At 31.2% G+C, this 11,916-nt stretch overlaps 1 protein-coding gene across 4 annotated transcripts in view; it reads left to right on the top strand.

Annotated features, from left to right (window-relative positions):
- The first annotated feature begins 1,366 nt into the window (after window positions 1–1,366).
- Window positions 1,367–11,916, top strand: part of LOC113383251 (acetylcholine receptor subunit alpha-like) — a 59,924-nt gene continuing 49,374 nt past the window's right edge. For 3 of the 4 annotated variants that reach the window (XM_026621497.1, XM_026621498.1, XM_026621499.1), the window contains exon 1: window positions 3,818–4,021. In XM_026621497.1, coding sequence (XP_026477282.1) covers window positions 3,818–4,021 — 204 coding nt within the window. Of the gene's footprint in view, window positions 1,383–3,817; window positions 4,022–11,916 lie in introns of those variants that run through there. The other variant, XM_026621501.1, reaches the window with a different exon arrangement.

The following is an 11,916-nucleotide window of genomic DNA, read 5'->3' as shown; positions in this document are numbered from 1 at the left end:
GTTAGATTTAGCAGTAAAAGAAGGGCTTCATATATTCTACTCAAATTACAAGACCATATTTAAAAATTCAAAAAAGAAATCTATGTACTCTTATTTAATTATTATTTTTTCAAACTACTAAACAAAGTATTTAATAAACTATATCTTCACTATCGTTAAATCAAAACTTGTGATGAGACGCGAAATTTATGTTTGATCCAAGTTTCTTCATATGAGCATGTAATATTTAAAGTAAATAATAAAAAAAGCATTTAAAAACTATAAAACGTTTCATGAAGTACCCAATTTCGTGAAATTGGTCGTAAAAACTTTTGGAGCGTATACGCGTAAATAAAAAGCTTATTAGTTTTAGTAGAAGTGCACATTTTTTTATATAAAACACAAATAACTAATCGTAAAGATTAGTTGGTTGGACGAATAATATAGTAAGATAGTGATGTGAATGGCATCGTGCCTTAGGTAAAATTGCTGGAACTTCCCGTACCGTAACGAAATGTTCGAGGGATATTGAATGTTTTCAAATAGATTATTATAAATATTGTAACATTGTCTAAATTTATAAGAATTATATAAACTGAATTGCAAAGTTGAAATTATTTGTTTAAAGTATATTAGAACTTTAGTCAGAATTAAAAATAAAATCTGAATTATTTTCGATAAACAATTTTTTTTTCCAAAATCAATTATTTTGTTAAAACAAGCAGAAAGTTCTTTGAATCGTTTAAATCGGACTCCTAGTCCTCTCAAAAACTGCCATTTTTTGCACATTTAGCTCGATATGTTTGAAACGGCTAGACCTGCCTTTGCCAAAATCATCACTTCTCCCCGTCATTACGAATTGAACGTTTTTTGGATCATTGAAATCGGATGCTCCGCTCTCAAAAACTCGATTTCCAATTTTTACACTCTTTGCTCCGTATCTCCGTAACCGCTAGACCTGCCTCTGCCAAAAACTAATCAGCACATTTCCGCGTAATAAAAAGCTTATTAGATTTATTAGAAGTGCACATTTTTTCATATAAAACCCAAATAACTAATCGTAAAGATTAGTTGGTTGGGCGAATAATATAGTAAATTATGAGTTTCGTTTTCAGTCGAATAAACTGTAGATGTTTCTCAGAATGAAATTTTAAAAACTACTTAAAAAGTATCAACGTTGAATTGAGAAGAAATATTAAAGGGACACGAGAAGTTTTTGATTAAAGTTTTGACTTTATACAAATTCAATCTTGTGATAATATATAGTTATACTCTGCCTTTACATTAGATCACACAGTTGTCCAGACTGTTGATACAAATCAAATATTTTTATGTTAAACTTTTATTTATTATTTGCAATTATTAAAAAAGAGTGATGAATATCGGCATTATAATTTTATTAAATACTCGAATAATAGCTTGAAGGCGTAATAATTAAGTACTTAGTCTCTCCTTCAGATTTTAAAATACGGTTTTGTAATTTACGCAGAATTACTTCAAAAGTTTTGGGGTTCAACTTTCTTCAGTAATACTAAGCATTTAAGACTTTATTAAACTTATTCAGGCTTTTCAAGATTATAGTCATTATATGTCATATTTGTAAATTCAAAATAATCAGCAATGTAATAATCAGTACATAGCTTAAACTAGAATTTATTTTTATTTGAAAATATGTAACATATGCAAATATATATAAGGTTGTCAAATATCTAATATATTTCAATAAAGAGCAAAAAAGCGGAAGGGAGATATTTGACAACCTAGTATATCATTATTAGGTATGGCAACTAATTGCGAATTTTTGTTAGAAAATCAGACTTTTTTATGAAACTTAATAAGTTTATTTTGTTCATTCTGATGAATGAATGATTATCTCATTTCTGGTTTTTATTTTCAATAAACTGAATCAGGTACAATTTGACACCATCATAATCATTATTTTTTTTTACAATTCAAAGACTTTGTAAAGATCGAAATTAAAAGTAATCAGAAGAAGGTGCAAGGTTAGCTCCTGGATGGGGTCAAACATTCCTATAATTTTTACCGAGCGGCCAAAGATATGTTACGTCAATAATGGAATAAATCATTGTTTCGTTTTGTCAATTCAGACTGCTTTTTCAACTATATTGTTTAATTCCGCTAGTTGTTTAATGCCGACATCAGGATTGAGTAATCGGTTGTTAAAAACAATTCAAAGTAAAATATTGGAAGTCCACCTAAGTGGACAAACATACTCTGTGAGACACAGGCTATTTTATAAACAATAACTCAGTTTGCATTGAAACGTTGAATAAATTACATATAGCAGTGATAAACAGTTGTATTTTAGAAATAATTTTAAGTTATTTTAGTAGTATTTTTAGTCTTTCTCTTTGCAATATAGTCTCTTTTTAATATTTAAAACGACCTAGCGCTTTTAAATATGGCAAAGCGACTGGTAAATGTTTGTGATAAAGGTTTGTGAATTAAGCAGTAGTGAAGATGAGTTTCAAATAGACATTCATACGGACAAATTTAACGAAATTACTATTTGCACCGAAGATAGTGACCAATGTGATGATGGTATTATCCAACCAATAAAAAGAAGTTCCACAAATTAAATGAAGGGTGGAAAGACATAAGTGAATGTGCCGATTCTCCTTCAATAATCGAGTTTGACATACATCAACAAACACCCCGACTTTAAATACCAAGAAATATAAGGCATCTAATAAATTATTTTACATTATATTTTACAAATCTATAATAATTTATAGACAATATAATAGAAAAGACAAACCATTATGGCAACAAAAAAATGAACAAATATACTGACTAAACAGTGGCATATTCTAAATACGAGAGAAAGAAAAAGGGATTGCATTGTCTGTTCTGACAGAAAAGCACCAGGAGGAAGGCAGCGAACAACATTTTATTGTAAAAGACGTCAAAATCAACCAGCTATGCATTTTTGAAATTGTTTTGAATGTCACCATTCTTTATAAAATGATCAAAAATAAATTAATATTATAAATGTATGTCCTTCAACGACCACAAATTTTCATCAAACAAATTACATAACATACACAATGAAACAAGTTTACAGCCGGCACAGTAGATAGTTTTGAAATCGGTGCCGTCCCATAAGGGTTAATACTGTCATTTTTTCGTAAGTTCATGATGCCTCTTTAGCTTTGCGGAAATTAAAAAAAATATATGACGAAATTTAGCCATGAATCAAAAACCTCTTTATATCTGATCTACCTTCTATCCGTTAACAACAGATATTTCACAACCTAAAAATTCAATTGAAACTATCTAGCTGAAAACCGCACTTACTTCTTTTACAACCTTAATATTTGCATGCTCATTTTTTGTTTAACAATGTTATTTTATTAAATTAAATATTTTTCCATTTCAGCATCAAAGATGAACAGCTGTGTACTTGATCCACGTTTCGGCATCGCAGTGTTGTCATGATAAACAAAATAACGTGCGCGAGTTTCGGTTTCTGTTCCAATGTTATATTAGTACGGTCTTAATTTTCGACAACAAACTTTTTTTACTAATCCGAATAAATCTCTAAAGTTTCCAAAACTACTTTAATAATTAAGCTGCCATTGCACGTGCCGTTTCCGCCCAACACATGCCAAATCCAGATATCGAGTATCGCGGTAATTCTGCTCGGAAAACTTTCGCAATATTTGAAGTTGAAAAGAATTTACGAGAGAAGTTGGCTCGAGTAAAAAAGTAAAAACAATGTGATGTTTCAGGCGTACTCAACGATAATAGAAACAATAAATAAATAAATAAATAAAAAGTGTTTGTGTGAAAAAGTATATCCAAGTGTTGATGAACGATGCCGCCGAGCGCCGGGGAGACGCTCCGCGCGTGGCTTCTGTCCGCCCTGGTGGTGCACGGAGCTGTCGCCGGCAATCCGGACGCGAAGCGACTCTACGACGATCTCCTCAGCAATTACAACAAGTTAGTCAGGCCCGTGGTCAACACCTCGGACGTGCTCAGGGTCTGTATTAAGCTCAAGTTGTCGCAGCTGATCGACGTGGTGAGTAAATTGCATTGTTTCCATTTGTTGCATGTATCGATATATATATATATATATATATATATATATATATATATATATATCCCAGTAAAAACCGGGCGGCGGTAGCAATCTGAAGTCCACATTGATTATACATGGATGTCACAGCGCTGAAGGAATGCTTGTGGATTTCAGGTTACTGTCGACGCTCACATCACACGGTGTTTACTGGGATATATATATATATATATATATATATATATATACTAGCTGACCCGGCAAACGCTGTTTTGCTAAGTAAGGTATATTCTAAACAATTTCTAGAGAATCAAAAATATTAATACTTTTAGCGTATAAGGATGCGTTGTTTGAATGCTACATACAATAAGGTATTATAAACCCCATTAGTTTGTCTATATTTTGTCAACACAATCAAACTGGAAGTTTTATACACTTTCTATGGAAAACATGGTATAATCCAATCCAAGTCTTTTTTGGTCTTTCGACTTATTGATTACATTTCAAGTTCTTCAGATTATTTTTGGATTCCGGATTTTGTGTATGAGCTTATACAAAATTTTCATATTTCTGCGAGGAGAGATAGAAAATAAATTAAGTATTTCTTCTTTGACCTGCTTTTTAAAAAGTTTCAAGTAACATTCGATGAATTAAAGTAAATTTAATAAAAAAGTATATATGTAAAGCAGGGCGACGCACAAAGGTCCAATTTGACTTTGAGCAAATATAAACTATATTGTGAAAACCAAAACAATTATATCATAACAAATAACACATTTCGAACAAACAATTATCTACAATTAGTAAAATTCTGCCAGCTGCTTCAACATTGTAGAAATGTGCTCTTTTGCTGTCAAAAATTTGTTATTTAGACCTTTTTACCCTATAACTAACTTAACTTAAAACGGCCAAGTGGCAAACAGGTTTAATGTCTTATTTTAATTTTAAAGGTATTTTACAGAATAATTACATTTTTAACTAATGCTAAAAAATTACCAACGGAAGAAAATACTTTTATTATGGATTTTCAAGGATTAACGTTTATCTCCCAAGAGCATGGTCATGAGAATCAAGGTTATAACTGGTTATACATCTTTTTCCCTTTACTTTCAAATATTGTTGTTAAACAATGCTTAACTTTACTGATTTTTGGCACATCGGTGGTGGACCTTTTTAATCCCGGACCTTCATATGTTACTATCTAGTCTGCGATAAATTCTGGGAAATTATAAATGGAAAAATGTTATTCGACAAAATGTCCATTTAATCGATACCAAATTTAGATTCTGAATTTAAATAACATAAATAAAAAATAATATAACCTAGAAAATGTTTTATAAATACCAATGAGTATATAATTGTACAAATGAGATCTTTCAGAGCACCGTGTTTGAGAAAAATATGATTTGCAAAAAGAGTGCTACAACGCCCAAAAGTGCATTTTCATATTAACATTTCAAAAAAGTTGATATTTTGAGTTTCTAGTAACACTTGCGATCCGTTTAATAACGTTTTTGTGTATAAATATAACTACGAACAAAACTACTTAGTACAATTTAATCATAATTAAATAATATTTACGTAAAACATCCTATTAAACGTAATTGAACATCATCTGTCAAAAATGTTTGACATTTGAGGTATTAGCCCACCGTCTATTGTTTTATTTAAATTACGCTTCTACTAAAATTAACAAATTAAAAATGTAAAGTTTCTACGCGATTTTGAAATAATATCTCACCTTTCCTAGAACCTACTAACTAGCACGAATTCTTCAAGACTAAGACTGGCCGACTGGCCAAATCGGTTTAGCCGTTTTCGAGTTTTAGCGGATTATTTTATCGAGAGCTCCATTTTTATATATAAGATAATCTATTTGAAAACATTTAATATTCCTCGAACATTTCTTTAGGGTGCCAGCAATTTGCCTTAAGGCACGATGCCATCTTACAATTGACTTTCATATTATGTATCTTTCTTGTCCAAATATACACCTAATAAATTCGTGAGAGTGGTTTTCACTCAAACCTCCTAAACTTTTTATAATGATATTGGCTGTCATTATTATCTCTGACTCAATATTATGAATCAGTATTAAAAATTCAATTAATCCAAAGAAATATATATCAAGCAATGCTAAATACAAACGAATAACTTTAAAAGTGACTTTATAGAAAAATGTTTCACCATGTTTCGAAAATGAACAAGCGATTGGCTTCGGATTACAGTCCCTAATTTTTTATCAAGATATATTGTTAAATGGACTGTATCAATCTAATTAAAGCAGTCTGAAATGCGATTTATTTTATTGAGATTTGAAAAAAGTTTCTGTTTAATTTAACTTATAATTCCCGTCCGCTCCAATCCAGCCGAGAGATAAAGTTTTTGATGTCGTGTCGAGTTGCGTTACGATAAAATCGGTGTGATACAGCATCGCATTTACGCAACTTTTCACAGAAACTTGAGATATTTATGGTAAAAATACGTTCACTAATATAAAAGTTCATCTATATTATCCAGGCTTACTAATATGCATTTCAAATGGAAGTTATTCAGAGAAAACTGAGGAACTTTACAAAATCCCACTTTGCCACTTTTACGCTTTCGTGAGTTTAATCCAAATTCCCTTTTTAAATTGAGTTGCAAAGGATACCTGTGTATATAAAGAAAACGAATGAATAAATACATTTAATTATATTACGATTTGAGATGTAAGGAAAAACTGTTCAATTTAAACTTTAAATTGATTAACAGCGTTCAATAATGTAAGATTTAAGTAGTCGTTTTACTCTGTATCCGAGTGAAGTCAATATCATAAGTTTTCTACAACTTTGAAGGTTTAATAATTGTAAAATATAGCAATTAAGTATTGTTTGTACACAAAGGATTCCATTAACTAATAGAGATCAAAGTGAAAACAATATAAAATTTAATTACAAAATCAGATATCATCAACGAAGAGGAAAACTAGTTGGTATTGGTATTTTGCCTTGAGGCAAGTTACATGAACTTTCCGATATATGTAAATAATCGACTTAATCAATAAAAAATAATTTGAGTGATTAAAAGTATTCCGAGTGGATTTATTACACATAATTGAACACGAGTGAATACGTTAACTCGGAGTATTTTCTAAAGGCAAATTTTAAAAAATCAATAATTTTTATAATTGAACCAGTTTTTGTAGGACTTTAATGATTTAGTATGTTCATTAAGACCAAGCACTCTATCGTTATACCAAGTAAATTGTCTAATTTTAATTTTAACAAACGTCAAAAAACAACTCATTTTCTCAAAATTTGATTAATTTTTAAAATTAAACTACTTGTCGTAAGGCCGTAATATTTTAGTAAGTTCTATAAGACCATGATATATATCGCCAAAAAAAGTTCCATAAAAATCAGCCTAAATTTGTTTTTCAACAGTTAATTACAAGAAAACGGCTCGGTAGATTTTTACCTAAAACTAATCAGTATCATTCCCAACTAATATCTTTCGAACAGTTTTTGATTTTTTAAAATTGATTCGGTAGTATGAGCTTAAATGTGTACGAAAAGTTCAACACTTTTTTCCAAATTACAAAAAACGGCTTGGCAGATTGTCACACAAAACTGACAAACGATAGTCCACATTGAGATACTTCAAATGGCTTTTAAATTTCTGAAATCGGTACAGGCGTTTTTTAATACTTTAGTATGATCGATCTATAAGACTATGGTATCTATCATAAACAAAAATCATAAAAATCGTCCAAAAAATTTCTTTTAACACTTTATTACAAGAAAATGGCCTGGCCGATCTCTACCATAAACTAATCAGCACGATTCCCAACCAATATCTTTCGAACGGTTTTTGAATTTTCAAAATCGATTCAGAATTGCGGGCTAAAACGTGGACAATTTTTTTTTTATTTTTCTACGATTTATAAAGAAACGGCTTGGCCGATTGTTGCACAAAACTGACAAACATTATTCCTCATCGGGATTCATCGAATGGCTTTTAAATTTTTGAAATCGGTCTAGCCGGTTTTGAGAAAACGACGATTTACGGCAAAAAATCTTTTCACACATATACACACACCCAGCCACACTTACTTTTTTCAAATTTGGCCTCATTCGATTCAGAATGGCTTGAAACGTCGAGAAGACATAAAATTAGCGAATCGAATTTTTTGATGAAAACAAACTTCTCCTTCGGAAAGTTAAAAATATAAGATTTAATTACAAAATCAGATATCATCAACGAAGAGGAAAATATACATTCAATAAAATGCAGTCTGCATAAATAATGATTTATATTATCAATCTACAATTATATAACTTTAAATATAACTGTATAAGGATCAAAATTCACGTCAAGCTCAAAATAACCAAATATTTTCGAGTACCAATCTCTATTATCTACCAAAATTCAACAAATAAACAATAATTTTTTATAAGTCTGTATTTGATATCCATATGATAGTCTAAAGATATATTTATAATAGATTGTGTTAATCATTTAGCCGGGTGATTACTTTAAATTACAACAGTAGTATTTAATTACAAATAGTTAAAAATGCAGTATTTCATCTTGACTTTAGTAATACGTGCAAGACTTTATTAAATAGTTCTGAATTAGAACAAAGTTTAATGATATTATATTTAGGCAGCTTAAATTGTCTTAGAAGGAAGCGAGTCGAGGAAATTAGTTTTTCAGATCTTGCTGTAGCACGTGAGCAAAGAAATCGTCTATTTTTTTCATGAGATTCTTCTCTTGATAGATTTAATTGAAACGAAACTATGGTAATGAACCTATCTCGAGAATAATGGAATAAAATCTTTACATACAGATCATTTCGTGTACGGAATGTAATTACTCGTTATTTAATCCAGAGATTTTTTTTAGTATTGTTTTTTGAACACCAATCAGAACTTAGAGATCCTATTATAAGCTAGTGTGCTGAATTGACTTTATAATAGTCGGTTCTATAGATGTCAACCCAAACAGTTGCTCCACCCCTGTCTGATGAATTAACGGGTGGTCCAGGGTGGTCTTAGTGATCTAGTTATCTTACGGTTTAGATATTTCTGTAAAGAAAACATATAAAGTATTATACATCGTTAGAAAGGTCTCAAAATTCTTAGTTTTTTCTCATGTATCGCAATTTCGAATACTGCACGGTATGGCCTACAGGCAAGTTGCTATCGATAAATTCCAATTTTTAAAGTAGCCACCCTGGACCACCCTTTATTATTATAATTTCTATACTACAGCAAATATGTTTAGGTAACAGGTAAAAACTGTTGTCACTACTGCTTGACCACAGCTCAAGTCTGGACCCTGAACCAGAGATTCAGGCAACCTCTGATTTAGGTCCAGTCGTTTAATCCACAGAGTAAATAAACATTTGAAATTTATAAATCGAACATGTTACCGATCTCATGTGGCACTTTTTTATTATTCAAGATTGTAAAATATTTTCTGGCTGATGCTGATAAGGGAATTACGGGATGCAGATATACCTTTTTGTGTTATTTTCGCATGATATAATAAAAAATATCCCATAATTCAATTATCATTCAAAGCGCGCAAAGCGAGCCTCCATTCTGGATACAGATTTAAGGCACACACCTAGTGTTACAACCTAAAAAAATGCCATTTTTGGAAATTATAAAATTAAAAAACTAGTGAATCCATCTATTTAAAATTTTGAGGTTATACTTATACATGTTTTGAGAATATACAGTAAAATTTTTGAAATAAAATATTAAATATTTTTGCTCTACTGCTGGAGTGATTGCAGCCTTCTTCTTTGATAAAACCAGAAAAAATGAATTTTTGTAAAACTAAAACATATTGTCTGTACTATGACCCTCGGGCGAAAAAATAAATCAAAAATTAACAAAATGGCGGCATGTTGAAAATTTTTTTTCCCAAAATTCTGGTCGTTTTTGGCCTGCCAAAATTCGATTTTTGATCAGATCAAAAATCTGGAGGGTCGTATGGAGAACTAATTAGACTAGTTAGATATTGCCTGTACGATGACCCTCGAGCGAACAAAAAAATCAAAAATTGACAAAATGGCGGCATGTTGAAAAAAAGTTGAATTTTTCTAAAAATTTTGGTCGTTTTTGGCCTGCCAAAATTCGATTTTTGATCAGACCAAAAACTGGAGAGTCACCGTATGGAGAACTAATTAGACTAATTAGATATTGCCTGTACAGTGACCCTCGGGCAAACAAAAAGCAAAAATTAATAAAATGGCGGCATGTTGGAAAAAAAGTTAATTTTTTTCCAAAATTTTGTTCATTTTGGCCTGCCAAAATTTGATTTTTGATCAGATCAAAAACTGGAGGGTCTCGTATGGAAAACTGATTAGACTAATTAGATATTGTCTGTACTATGACCCTCGGGCGAACAAAAAAATAAAACATTGACAAAATGGCGGCATGTTGAAAGAAAAGTTGAATTTTTGCCAAAATTTCGGTCGTTTTTGGCCTGCCAAAATTCGATTTTTGATCAGATCAAAATACTGGAGGATCATCGTATGGAGAACTAATTAGACTAATTAGATATTGTCTGTACGATGACCCTCGGGCGAACAAAAAATTAAAAATTGACAAAATGGCGGCATATTGAAAAAAAAGTTAAATTTTTCCCAAAATTTTGGTCGTTTTTGGCCTGCCAAAATTCGATTTTTGATCAGATCAAAAAACTGGAGGATCATCGTATGGAGAACTATTAGACTAATTAGATATTGTCTGTACGATGACCCTCGGGCGAACAAAAAATTAAAAATTGACAAAATGGCGGCATATTGAAAAAAAAGTTAAATTTTTCCCAAAATTTTGGTCGTTTTTGGCCTGCCAAAATTCGATTTTTGATCAGATCAAAAAACTGGAGGGTCATCGTATGGAGAACTATATAGAGGAGATGCAAAAAAAAAAATTGATAGCGATCGGATTATTTGTCTCCGAGTAATCACTCCAGCAAATTCGAAAAATGCTGTTTCGAGAAAAACGCGTTTAAAGATAAAATGATCGTTGTACTATACGAGTATATAATACATACTACATATATATTCTTTTAAATGGCTATAACATAAAAACTATTTAAGATATCCATTTAAAATTTTAGAATGTTATTTTTAACTCTCCGTCCATCGGAGTGGTCTGGCCAGACTTTTTTAGACTTCAATTTAAAAAAAATTCTCTTAGTAATTCTATCGACTTGAAATTTCTGGCCTTCCCCTAAAATTTCATTAGCTGTCTATCAATGAAAAAATCAGGACGAAAAAATGTGTGGTCCAGCCAGATTACTCCGACCGACCGAAGGTAAATAATATCCGAAGGAGGGTTAAAAGTATAACCTATCGAAATATGGAAAAAAATAAAATTCGATTTTTTTTAAATTTTGCACTAGGTGTGTCCCTTAATGCTGTATAATTTATTCTTAAAAATGACTTCAGTGAAAAAATTTATGAAGTCAGGGCGTGTTTTTATCAGTCAATTCATCATAACTTTTTGAGTATGAAATGCCAAGCACAAGCCCAGAGAAATATTCATGAAATTAAACGAATGCTTATCGCCATGCTCAACTTGTACCAAGAGTTATATTGTCATTGGGGCGTGTGCTTGTGCGGGTGTATGACGTGGTCAGGGAGCCGATAGGTAATTTACTTATCAATGGAAATTATTATTGATCAGGATAACAGATTGATTTATTGATTTACCTATTGACTAATTTATACCTGTATTCGCATACCTGTATGTACCAATGGGGGCTCGTAGTGTTGTAGTAAGCGTCTCTCCCATAGACCTTATATTACATGGACTGCTATAGTCGAGCGCATAAAGTGTCCTCTTTTAGGTTAAAAACACAAGCAATCAAACATCATGTGCACCCAAGTAACTGTA

This window comes from Ctenocephalides felis, unplaced genomic scaffold, assembly GCF_003426905.1.
Source record: "Ctenocephalides felis isolate EL2017-DRISC unplaced genomic scaffold, ASM342690v1 CF-g0.4_SCAFFOLD_03570, whole genome shotgun sequence".
NCBI lineage: Eukaryota > Metazoa > Arthropoda > Insecta > Siphonaptera > Pulicidae > Ctenocephalides > Ctenocephalides felis.
This window is presented reverse-complemented; position numbering and strand designations above follow the sequence as displayed.